Source organism: Clytia hemisphaerica, unplaced genomic scaffold (genome assembly GCF_902728285.1).
Source record: "Clytia hemisphaerica strain Z4C2 unplaced genomic scaffold, Clytia hemisphaerica genome assembly, whole genome shotgun sequence".
NCBI classification, from domain to species: domain Eukaryota; kingdom Metazoa; phylum Cnidaria; class Hydrozoa; order Leptothecata; family Clytiidae; genus Clytia; species Clytia hemisphaerica.
Window position 1 is genome coordinate 380,666 of NW_027104234.1, and position 12,801 is coordinate 393,466.

At 35.0% G+C, this 12,801-nt stretch overlaps 2 protein-coding genes across 2 annotated transcripts in view; both read right to left on the reverse strand.

Moving 5' to 3' along the window:
* LOC136816019 (alpha-ketoglutarate-dependent dioxygenase alkB homolog 6-like) overlaps window positions 1–11,470 on the reverse strand; it is a 29,719-nt gene extending 18,249 nt beyond the window's left edge. Inside the window, exons 1-5 of the mRNA XM_067072442.1 lie at window positions 11,412–11,470; window positions 11,031–11,099; window positions 10,512–10,572; window positions 10,005–10,024; window positions 9,840–9,866 (exon numbers count right to left, since the gene is read on the reverse strand). Of these exons, the coding sequence (XP_066928543.1) occupies window positions 9,840–9,866; window positions 10,005–10,024; window positions 10,512–10,572; window positions 11,031–11,099; window positions 11,412–11,450 (216 nt within the window). The 5' untranslated portion in view covers window positions 11,451–11,470. The remainder of the gene's footprint in view (window positions 1–9,839; window positions 9,867–10,004; window positions 10,025–10,511; window positions 10,573–11,030; window positions 11,100–11,411) is intronic.
* Window positions 11,471–12,040: 570 nt separating this feature from the next.
* Window positions 12,041–12,634, reverse strand: LOC136816038 (dynein regulatory complex protein 12-like). Its single transcript, XM_067072469.1, has one exon. The coding sequence runs from the start codon at window positions 12,632–12,634 to the stop codon at window positions 12,041–12,043; it is 594 nt and encodes a 197-aa protein (XP_066928570.1).
* Between the last annotated feature and the right edge of the window lie 167 nt (window positions 12,635–12,801).

The following is a 12,801-nucleotide window of genomic DNA, read 5'->3' on the forward strand; positions in this document are numbered from 1 at the left end:
TGGCTTCTAGACTAGATTCCAAGCCTCATTGCAAATTTGAGCTTTTGAATCCACAGATCCTAAGGTCGTAAGTCTTTTGAAGTCTAATGTTTGAAACTCTACTTTAGAACCGTACTTTAAAGCATTTAAAAATCACTTGTGGTTTTAAAATTCCACCGGAAAGTCCCTTTGTCTCATATTTTTCTTGAGAGACTGTAGAAACAAGAGTGACATTCAAAAGTATACTAGTACAAGGTCAACTTTCTTATCTATAGAAAGAAACTTAAATCGGGTTTATGGAAAACAGACATCTACGTTCGGGACAAACAAAACGTAGACGCTGCAAAACGAATACTGAATCCAACCGTCAGAAAAACACTTTCAGAAGAAGAAAATGCTGGGAATCAGAAGAATCTTGGAACGAGAGTTTACCTGAAGATTGGCGCAGGAATCTTAGATGCATACAATGACAATAAGCTTAGCTTGAAAGAAAGAATAAAGAAAGCATGGACAGCTGTTGTTTTTTTTAAGTAGGTAATTCGTCCTTTGAGCAGTTAATAGTCAACCCAGGGGGAGACACTTAGGCAAAATGGGTGCCGCATATGTGTGAGCCACAAGGATCCCTTTTTCAGAACCTCGAAAGTATCTCAAAGAGATAGAAGGATCATTAAAAAGCAAAGTGAGTCTCTGTAAGAGTCCAAAATTCACAAAAAAAATCTAAATTCCTATCCTTGCATTTTGAGAGAACTACCAAATCAACCATTTTTTTAAATAATAGTTTTCTATACGGTGGTTTATACTGGTACAAACTTCGGGCACTCCCAGCTGGCACAAAACGGGTCCACAGAACGTTCTTTAATCTAACGTCCATGTAATGTTATTTGAACGTCGAAACAACGTTGGATGCTAGCTGAGACGCAGGCGTATTTTAGATTTTATTTCAATGAAATTTGAAATAAAATCTTTAAATACACCTACATTGCCTGAACTTCACGCCAGCATAAAACACCGTGTAGCAATTGATGTATACTTATATTATTGAACTTGTAATTTCGTATTTATTAGATTGTGGAAATCGTGGATTGACATCACAGAAAGTGATGATGAAAAGTATTTTATTACGAAGCAGACCTATAATGACGTGATAATTGCTGGTAATACAATCATATTGACATCGATTCTATTCCATCGGTACTACCCTGATGTCAACTACAATTTCCAACTACTCGGCTCAGATGGTTGTGAACAAGTTTTTGCAAGACTCCGTGGCTTTGTCCGAGGAAAACCAGCATTTACGATGCTAGAAATGTTGGATTTTGCTGCCAGGTAGATTTTTTACCTATATAAAAAATAGTGCATAAATTTAATTCGCTGCCAAGTGTATTTCCACAAGCCAACAAGAGTACCACATCATTGACCATCACATCTAGTATAATAAAAAGAAAGCTAGTGTTTTGTTATTTTTGCCTGCTTTTAGATTACAACGGTTAAATGAACTAAATGTGAAACCGATAGCTGTAACACAGAAAGAGAGCCTGCCAAATATTGAAGAACTGATCAAAGAGGGTATGAAAGAAGCAGAAATCGAGGTATTTCTGAATGGTATTGATAACCTTTGTTCCTCGTCTCCATGACAAGTGCCCTCTAGAGACCTAAAAAAGAGGGAAGCATATTGATACATTAAGATGAGGATTCCAACAACTTAGAAATTTATATCTTCTACAAGTACAAAACTGTTAAAAAGAAACGGCCATTTCAAACTTTTATGAAAGCAAACTTATACTTTATATTTTTTCTAAATTTTCAAGGTTGTATCAACTATAAGAAGCCTTGGAATGGTAGAGGATCTTATCACTGGCCGCGTACTTGTAAAACAAGGAGATGACATACTTTTGAAAAACATCACGTATCATGGATGGAATATCAACTTATCAACGCCTGATCAGCCAGACGAAAACGATGTTATTGATTTTGAAATTGATGATATTGATGATGAAACCATGGAAGCCCAGGATAGTATTGTGGAGGATTCTCTAGAAGATTTGGTCACTGTTGCGTCAGAACTTGTTATTGATGGTAGGTAAAACAAATCTTCAATTTGTCGTTTGTGCTATAATTATCCTAAAAACGAGAAGTTGGATATCAGACTGCATTCAAAGAAAAGTCTATAGCCTTTTCTTATTGTTGTTAGCCAAAGATTCTTTTAATCAATTTCGCATCGATTAATTGATTTCAAACTTTGTGAGTTATGAAACATAAAAACCCTTAGCAAAATTCAAAATAGAAAAAAAAACAGAACACATTTTTCTTTAACGATATTTCGACGCTTAAGTGTCTTTTTCAAGTTCAATTACTTCTAGTTGGGCACATTTGTCACAAACACCTAGACTTGGCTCAAATAACGGAGTATTTTTAAAATTAATTTTTAGCAAATACTGAAGAAGCGAATAAGCCTTCTCAATCAAACGAATGTTCACTTGCTACTAAAGACAAATGCCTTCATGTGATTGACGAAAAAATAAAAAGAAAGACGAAAATCAATTGGATACAATGTGAATTCCCTGGGTGTGCGAAATGGTATCATTATGAGTGCGTTGGTATCAAGTTTAAACCGAATGAAGCAGCTAATTATCACTTTGATTGTCCCGAACACGATGGAAACAGTAACCAATTGTACAGAGTGAAGGTTTCTTCTACAGATGTGAATGTTTTGGCAGATGAAAATGAATTCACTTCTCATTCCCTGCAACGTGAAGTATCTGGCAGGAATAAAGGTGCGTGGCGTCCACGATACGTATTTTGGGAGGGGAATTATTACCATATTTCAAGATTTCTTTCACTACAAGCTGGTAAATCGTATACACCTGCCGCTTCTAGAGCAGAACGCTGGAAGTCAACAAATACGACCTCTTATTTTGATAAGCTTGGCATTGTGCATGATGGTTTGGGGCTTGGTGAAATTATCGTGTACCGCAAGGACAAAAAAACTTGCGCCGTTGGTTTTGTTGTTCGGATTGCTCAGAAATTTGGTGCGAAGGCAATTCACCCGACTCTATCTCTAGAGAAAGAAAAGAAACTCGATACAATTATTTTTACGTGCCACGGTATCGAGTTCAAAGGAAAGAAGGCCATTTTTTCAATGCCCCTTGTGAAAAACATTGTATTAGTTAATGGCCAGTCATTTATCTCTAAAGTAAACTTAACAATGGATACTGTAATAGAAAAGAAAACTCTAACTTTGTTAAAAAAGTACAAAGTAATTTGAATACTTCACATACTGGAGTCGTTTATAATGCATGTAATATAGTAGGCATTATATGATAATACGATTATTGTTACGTGATTTAGTTTGTATAAACTAAATACTTCAGTGCATTTTCGCTAATTCGCTAATTCTTTTATTTGAATCTCTCTTTAATTTGAATCAAATTTCAGTCGGAAAAGAGATATAAATACCGTAAAGAGATTTCTTCGTAGAATGCTTTCGATAATTCGAATCTCTTCGTATTCGGACCAATCAGTCCGGACCGATGAGATTAGCACCCGTTTGAATGCAAATTGGCAATAATCAACTTTTATTATTTTGTTAGCTGCATAGATACTTTTTGATGGTTTAAATCGATTTAGATTTTAACGTTTTCACTACACTGTTTCTAATCCTGTAAATTTTGTTTAAAAGAAAACTTAAATGAACTCTAACAAAATAGTTGAAAATACTGAATATTCACTTTATTTTTCGAGTCCTCAATTTATCCCCTCTATTCTAAGGTCCCACCACCCCGCTTCTTAATTTCAGAATTTATGTTTGTGACCCCTAAAGCCGATGGTCGTCGAATAATGCTGAGTCCAATCGGGAAAATCCCTCATTTTACTCTAGCCTTTATTTTAGCCTTAATTCACATTATCAGGGGCTTTCATCGAGTTTCAAGCCCGAAGGGCTAGAGGCGAATCTTTAACCCTTCTCAGGCAACATAAATTGAACCACTTATTATTTCCCATCCAAAACTCATCATTAAGACGGATTATATCTAGTGGTTCCTTTGCTTGTTGAAATCTAGCGATAGATTTTAGTTTTAATCTGGCATTTGTATGAAAACCACGCGCAGGCGTTTTGGATGGGAAATAAGTGGTTTCATTTCCCATCCAAGATTCTCGACTCTCCCTTTTGGCTAGAACTCAATGAATACCCAGCCTTCTAATTTGTTAAAAAAATTGGTACCCCTTTTATACATTTGTATACCTCTTCGGGTAGCTTATTCTCACATTCCGGGATTCACTGAGGAAACAAGACGCTAATTATAACCTCGAATAAGGACAAAACAATGATTTTTGGCACTGCAAGCGATCATATAGTCTGTACACAAACCCGATTTCTATGGATAATTTCAAAATTCATTGTCGTACTACCTTAAGGGAACAAATTTTCACGGAACAAATTTTCGCGGAATTTAATTTCGCGGTTTTTCGGCAAATTTTGAGCTGTGAACCGCGAAAATTTCTTCCCGCGAAAATTTCTTCCCTTAAAGTACGCTACGGTATTATCGTTAGTTTGATTCGCAAACCTCTATAGATATATCTCCTATAAGAAACTTTTTTCGCTAGAGGATGAGCAGAAGCCTATATTATCGTGAGATACACTCTGGTACACAGAGTAGCGATCATACATACAGAAAATTAGCACAATCGATCGCAATCGATCTTAATCGATAACAATCGAATTCAATCGATGGCTAATCGATAATAATCGAATTTAATCGATGTTAATCGATACCAATCGATAATAAAATTTTACGTTCCTATCGATTGGCCATCGATTAGTAATCGATCGATCATCGATTACGAACGACTTTTATCGATTGACATCGATTAAATCGACAATCGATGTTATCGATTGGGTACGCCTGGAAAAAAGCCAAAGGAAACTCAATCATTAACCAGTCAATTTTGCTCCATGTTTAAATTTTTAGCTAAAATCAGTTCATCAACCATTCCCATTGTTTTGTTGCATTGCATTCGTTCACGTTGTCGTTGGGTGCAAACTTTTTTCATATTGCAAGTATGTAATAGTCAGATTTATTCACAGTCACTTGCCTTCGTACGATTTATGTAAATATACAAACAAAATTGAAGTTAGTTTGTTGTGAAAGTTGATAAAATGTCCTGTTTTTCCAAGACAAGACCAAGAGATTGTTGTATCATCTCTCATTCCAACAGAATGAATGTACAGTAATGTACAGTAAACGAAACATCAAATCCAGAAAGGAATATTAAGAAAAGTTCACTATCGACCATTCCTTGTGACAATCGTACAAAAATCATGATCCAATTCAACTCATCAAAGCATATAAACCAAAGCAAAGAAAAGTAGCCAAAGAGCAAAAGTTGTTGTCTATTTTCTGCCATCTTTGTTTTGGGAAAATTCTATTTGTCATCAACGATCCTGTTGTTTTTTTTCCACAGAAATTCTAAGTCCCGAAGAGCATGGGTATTAAGTTTACAGACCAGAATAAACTCATGACGTAAGTTTATGATTTCTGTTATGCGTATTTGTTATGAAATGCGGGCGGGAAACAAAATTAACCAATTGGCTCCCCAAGTGCTAGTAGCGCAAACTACTGTTATTATGCAATTGTTTGAATGAGTTGATGGTGTATAATCATATAATTGGCGTGTTTAAAAAACCTTTCTTTTGGCTTGTGAACATGAGACTCGTTTTCGTTCATAACCACTAAAGTAGAAGCGTAGAATGTCTTTCATTTATTTTAAGTTTTCCACTGCAGTGAACTTTTAAATAAATCCTCTAGTCAATCGACTTCTAAATTTAATATATTTTATGAGGTGCCTTTTATAGCTTCCCCTTTTCTCAAAATTTTCCTTTTCATTTGACGATTTGAAGATCAAGTCTAAAAGCATATCCCAAAGACAAAAGAGGATGCGTTTTGATAAAAAATATCAAATCGTTTCCCGATCAAGTAAATAGTATCCAGTCAGGCAAATCCTTGTATTTGCACGGGGTGTGCATTTGCAACAGGTTTTCCCGACCCTGTGCAAATGAGCTAGAACGCGTCAGGCAAATACGTCAATTTCAACTTTGAATTGAAAACGGGGGAAAATGAAGACGAACGGGGCTTTCATTTTTTCTTTACGAGATTCTTCATTCGTTAATAAAGAATTGTGTCCATGGAAAAAAGATTCCACCCATGCAATCTTTTTTAATCAAGCAAAATATTTTTGGTAAGTTTGAGTATTTCTAAACGCCCGCGTCTAGATCGCGCGATTTCACACAGAGTTCCAAAAATCCAGTGTATTTGCACCGGGTTTTCGCGCTACTTTCGATTTCGACCCGTTGCAAATGCAACGTAGCGGACCCCGTGCAAATGCAAGGATTTGCCTGACTGGTATCTTATTGGGTAACCCTACTACGGTTAATCTCATAACCGATCACCATTGCTAAGGCATATGATGCAGAACCATTCCCTTTAGAGAGCGCATCTATCTGGCATGCATGGAAAGTGCATAGAATGTGTGGAGCACGAAGAGCTGCTTGGAGGTTATACTACGGTTGATTATTCTGGTCTGTAAATTTAATATCCACGCTATTCAAGACTTAGAATTTCTGCGGAAACAAAACAACAGGATCGTTGATGACAACTAGAATTCCTTTGTTTTTTGACAGTTAGAAACAAAGCAGTATGGTCCGATCAACAATACGCTTCTGAAACGGCCGACGTTGCCCGATCGAAAAGGAGAATAGAGCGCCGTACGGATATTTACAATAGACGTTTCTCGAAGAAATGACGTCTTCCGCCTTGAAAAAAGAACACCCTACTGTTTCTACCGCCGGAACTTGATTTAAAAAGAGACTCATGTACAAACTCACGAAATTGACCAAAACCGAGCGTTAGACTTGAAGAAGAAGAAGAAGAAGGAGGAGAAGGAGAAAAATTACCGTTTTAACAAATATTTCCTATATAGATAGGAAATATTTAATAATTATTGATGTCCTCAAAAGATTTCAAAGTGCTTTATCAGATAACATCAAGCAACACAAGTCCCCAAGAATTTCTAAATTCGTTTATGTAATTGCTAGTATTTGCAGGATTATTCCTAAGATGACGAAGGTTCAAACCTACGGATTACGGAGTATATCCAAGCTGAACTCGACTGAGAATATAACAATGCAGTAACCAAATTGGCTAATTTATTTTTCGAAGATTTTCCACTCTGAACATTGTTATTCCACCCCCCCCCCCCGCTTATCAATTTTTGGGAAAATGTTTTTGAAAGTTCCCTTTTTTTGTCCCAATTCTGCTGTATAGACTTTTTTCAAAGAGGACGTCCTGTTGAATAATTTTGTATTCCAGCCATAAAAACAATGATAGAGCCATGCATAATTACTGTATCATGTATATTGTATACATTATGCATGGTTTTATCATTGTTTTTCTGCTGGACTACACAATTATTCAACAAAGGGTGGCCTCTTTGAAAAAAGGTTTATTAGCCTCCTTTTAAAAAATTTGCCACCCAGGACATTTTTTATCCAACCCCCCCCCCCCGCTTATTAAGTTTTGAGATTTTTCAACCCCCCCCTTATTCCAATCCCCCCGGCTATTAGGTACCCAAGAGTAGGTGGACTTTAGTTGGATTTTAGTATTATACTAGCCATCACCCGGCGTCGCACCTGCTGAGTAGAGTGTTGTGTTATTGAACACATCAAAAGGCCTTGGGATAGTGCATAATTATATCATTTTATTTTAAGCGCTTATTGCCAGAAATATTAGCCAAAAAGGGGAAATATCTGAAATGAAAGAATGACAAAAAGGGAAAAAAAGTTCCAGGCCAGGCCAGGAAATCACTTGAAAAAATTGTCAATGAGAACGAACAAGTTTTCTTCATTTTTTAAATGCATATGTGGAAGAAAATGTCAAGTTTTAAACGCACATTGAAGAAAATATATATTCATAACAAATGTTTTCCATCTTTTAAATGTACGTGTAAGAAATCTCCAAATTTATAAAGTTTTCAACGTTTTCAACTCGTATTGAGGAAAATAAATTCATAGCAAAAGTTTTCCATTGTTTAAATGCAACCTTTTGCCTTTAAAACGCACGTGGAAAACAATCTACAAATTCACAACCAAAGTTTTCCACATTTTAAATGCACGGGAAAGAAAATCTCCAAATTCACAACAAAAGTTTCCACGTTTAAAACGCACGTGGAAAAAATCTCCACGACCAAAGTTTTCCACATTATAAATGCATGGGGAAGAAAATCTCCAAGTACCAAGTTCAAGACAATGATTCCAATTGTTTAATTCCATATTTAATACAATCAAAATTTTAAAAGTTAACATTCTTCATATTGGCCAAGGTGTTCCGGTTATATCAGCTTAAAAAGTTTGAAATTACCAGTTCTGTGAACCGCAACAGAATTTTCCCCACAAAAAGAGTTTTCACCAACTGTCACTAACCAGTTAATTCATTGTTGTAGATAAAAACACCAAGGGAAATTCAATCATTAACCAGTCAATTTTGCACCATGTTTAAATTTTTAGCTCAAAGCTAGCTAAATCATAGTTCATCACCAACCATATCGCCATCTGACCATGACCATTGCGCATTGGGTGGTGCATACCATAAAAGTGAGTTCAAACTTTTTTGATGTCGCAAGTATTTTTTTCAGGTATAACATGGCCAGATTTATCCACAATATCACTTTTAGGTAAATATACAGGCATGAAGTTAGCTTGTTGTGAAACATGAATAAAGTTGACAAAATGTCCTGTTTTTCCAAGACCATCAAGATAAGAGATTGTATCTCTCACACCAAGAGTATGTAAACGAAACATCAAATCCAGACAATCGTACAAAAAACTCAATTCAAAAATAGCGAAAATAGCGAAAGAGCAACATTTGTTGTCTATTTTTTGCCTCCATCTTTGTTATGACTGTTAAAAAGCAGTATGGTCCGATCAACAATACGCTTTCGAACCGGGCAACGTTTTCCGATCGGCAAGGAGAATAGACCACCGTACGCATATTTCCTACGACGTGTCTTGAAAAACTGACGTCTTCTGCCTCGAAAAAAGAACATCATACTGTTTTTACCGCCGGAGCTTGATTTAAAAAGAGACTCATGTACAAACTCACGAAATTGACCAAAACCGGCGTTAGACTTGAAGGAGAAGAAGGAGAAGGAGAAGGAGAAAAATTACCGTTTTAACAAATATTTCCTATAGATAGGAAATATTTAATAAGAAAATACCCTATTAATTCCATAACATTTCGATTTAGAGGGGATTTATTTTAAAAATGTCTCAATTCGAGTAGTATCCAATCAACTTCGATACTGATTTTCGCCTGAAAAAATCAATTCAAGCATAACTCTCGTCGTCGATTCTTTTGGTCGGTTTTCCAGGTATTGAGGTTTAATGTTTATGCAATGCTGTAGTTTTTTAGCCTGGAAATGTTGATATCACGTTATGCTTTACGAAAAACGCGAAAAACGTGTATAAAGAGTAGGTTTTTAACATAGAATCTGACAGGGTAGGTTTTTCAGGGTAGAATCTGACAGGGTAGGTTTTTCAGGGTAGAATCTGACAGGGTAAGGTTTTTCACAGTAGAATCTGACAGGGTAGATTTTTCATCGAATTTTTCTTCTGACAGGGTCTATTTTTCATCAAATTTCATTTCTGACAGGATCGACTTTTGAAACTCCAGCGGCACGTCCCCGTCGGTCGTCAAGGTCAGTGCCCCCCCCGGGAATCTTGCAGTGTGAAAATTAAAATTGATGAGTAAGCAAACGTTATCACTCTTATTTAAAAACAAGACTTTTAAAGAAAAGCAAGGTAAACTTACTGGTGGAACCTTCTCAGGAATCATCCCCTATTGAATCGAATGAAAAAAAACATTAACAAAAGATGAGTAAAATAAATAATATGAAGAAAAACATTTTCATCGATCTTAACTTTATGCAGGAGAAAAAAAAGATAAATGATTTTTGAAGAATGAATGTAATTGTACCTTCTCATGGGGAAGTCCACCTAAAATATAAAGGAAAAAGTCAAATCAACTAAAAAAGTTATCTGCAAAACCATATGAACAAAATGGCTTAGTTTTGTTTTTAAATAAGAGTGATGTCGTTTGTTTACTCGTTAATTTTAATTTACAAACTTTTCTACATAGAATTGACGCGGGTGTGGAGCAAGATTGGTCAGAAAGAGGAAAAGAAAAGCAGTTTTTTGCTAATATCAGCATGATATAACAATAGCAGGACACTTTCCTGATATAAAATATGTGTCTGATATGAAACGGGAACTCTAATGTAAAAATAAATTCTTTTAAAGGTATATCAGATAATATGTGTTGAAGATTAAGCGACGCTACAAGAGTGCTCTAAAAGGTGAAGGAGTATGATACAATTTTCAAAAAAAAATACAAAAATTGCTTTACAGTACTTGAAGTTTGATGTTGTTACAACCATCAGCTGTATATAACAGAATCAGATAGTATAAAAAACTAAAAATTCACCCCAGTTTTGAAGTCTTCGGTTTGACAATTGTGTCCATTTTGGCTTCGGTGCTTGTTGTATCTAATGAAAATAAACAAATAAATCAAATAAATAACAACTCCGGGGGTACTTAGGATAGGTGTCGGGTATATGTGAGCCATAAGGGTCAATTTTTTTCACACTCTCGCCAAAGGGGTACAAAAATCATTAAAAAGCAATTGAGGGTTTGTAAGGAGGATTGTAAGGGTTCCAAGATTACGAAGATCAGAAATCAGCTACCTCAACGGGTCATAAATTTTTGAAATTTGGACTAAAATTTGAAAGTTTTGGCTGAAATTTTGTGAAAATAGTCTTTTTAAGGGTCGATTTTCGGACATACCCGTCATCTTGCAAACCTAGTACCCCCCCCACCCCCAGGTAATAACTTTTAAAATGTCCTTGTCTTTCGGTGACAGATTCTTACCAGACAAAATATTTTCATCATAGCATTTAAAGCATTTTAAGTGTTAAAATTTTGTAGATATTGAAATAATGCTCACATTCTTTACCAAGTTTGCTTCCTCTTCTTTTGTGATAAAATTTGGAATATAAAATGCTGATGAGGGAATCTAAGATGTAAATATGAACATTATAAAAAAAAGGAATAAAATAAAATGGACAGTTTGAATTGATATTAGCCGTCTAACAAATGAGAGGGCGCGGTTAGGAAAACTGTTAAACATAGCCTAATTGCCAGAGGATTGAAAATAGTAACTTTAAAGTTCATAAAAGTGGGTAAAAAACCAGGCCACTTAGAGAAAAATTATGAAACTTTTCTTTTTCAACAACCGAAAATAATCTCAAAATGTTCACCTGAGGATGAATACAAATGATGGAAAGGGTTAAGCATTAGCTTGATTATAAATCAGAAAATTATTTACCTCTGGCACAAAGAAATCTTTATAATTTATTTCAATCATTTAAATTTTTCATATTCACTGTAAAGAAAAGAAGTTTTAAATGAATTTCATCTTATCAAAGTTCTTTGAAGAGGGATTCTACAAAATATTAACAGGTATGCCTGTATTTGTCTTTAAACCAGCTTTGTTGCATCGTGAAACACAAGGATTATTAATATACAAAGATAATCCTGCTGAAATCACCAATAAGTTTTATTATAAGATCAAGACCTTTATTACCCAATGCAAAGGTTAAATCAAAAGAAACTTCTGGAATTCGAAAAGCAAAAATACCGGACGTTTGCCACACAGTGTTGAATTTAAACAATGAAAGTGGTAACAAACGCCCTGTATTTTTAATGTGTTTCCGTATAAAAGATTACATCATGAATATCAATTTTAAAACACATTATTCTGATATTAGAAATATATTAGTACTCATCATCTGATAAAAATATCATCGATATATTATTTATGTACAAATTTTCCAAAATATTACACTCTAGTATAACGCAAATAATACAATGGTTATTTGTGTTGCCAGTTATAGTTTATCCCTCAGCTAATTAGCCCGAGGCTAAGAAATTAATATAGAAAAACAAACTATATGTTTAAATTTCTAATGGATTCAAACCAAACTTTGATAACAAAGCTTTGTTTCTACTTTGAATTTCCATTGATTCATTTTGCCAAGCACTCCGAGCTACTTGCATTTTATCTACAATCGCATCAAAAGCATCATGTAAAATATTCTCATATGCATTTTCAATATGATCAAGCCTCCTCTCTAATTTAAAAATCACTGAATCTTTTTCCTCAATGATTCTTTGTTTCTCGGTACGCTCATTAGCTAATTCTTGTTCAGTAGTTGTTAAACGTGTAGTCAAATCAAGGATTTTGTTTTCCAGTAGATAAGTCTTATGCGTCAAATCTTTTTGCATACTTTTGTATTGCCTGATAAGATCTGATGATATATCGTGTTTGCTTTTGCGTTCTTCAATTATCTCATCATTAGCTTTTCTCATCTGGTCTCGTAAATCATATGATTTGAGCTGTGAACGACGTGCTATTTCAGTGCGCATTGCCAGATGATCTTGTAGAGAAGTAATCTTTTGAATAGTTTGCTGATATTTTTCTTCGATTGTTGGTTCACTAGCTTTTGCACTTTTTGCACGCTTCTTTTTTACTTTTTTCTTTGGAGGCATCTTTTGATTTGTTTTTTGAATTCTAGATTTTCTTTCTTCTGCTGAAATAGATTAAAGTTATATTCAACTTCTCAATCTTAAACAACCCCTAACTTAAATTCATCCATTTGAAAAGAATCTTTTTCAGAGAGCAGTTCTGAGTTCCCCTGTTCGTTACTATGATGGTG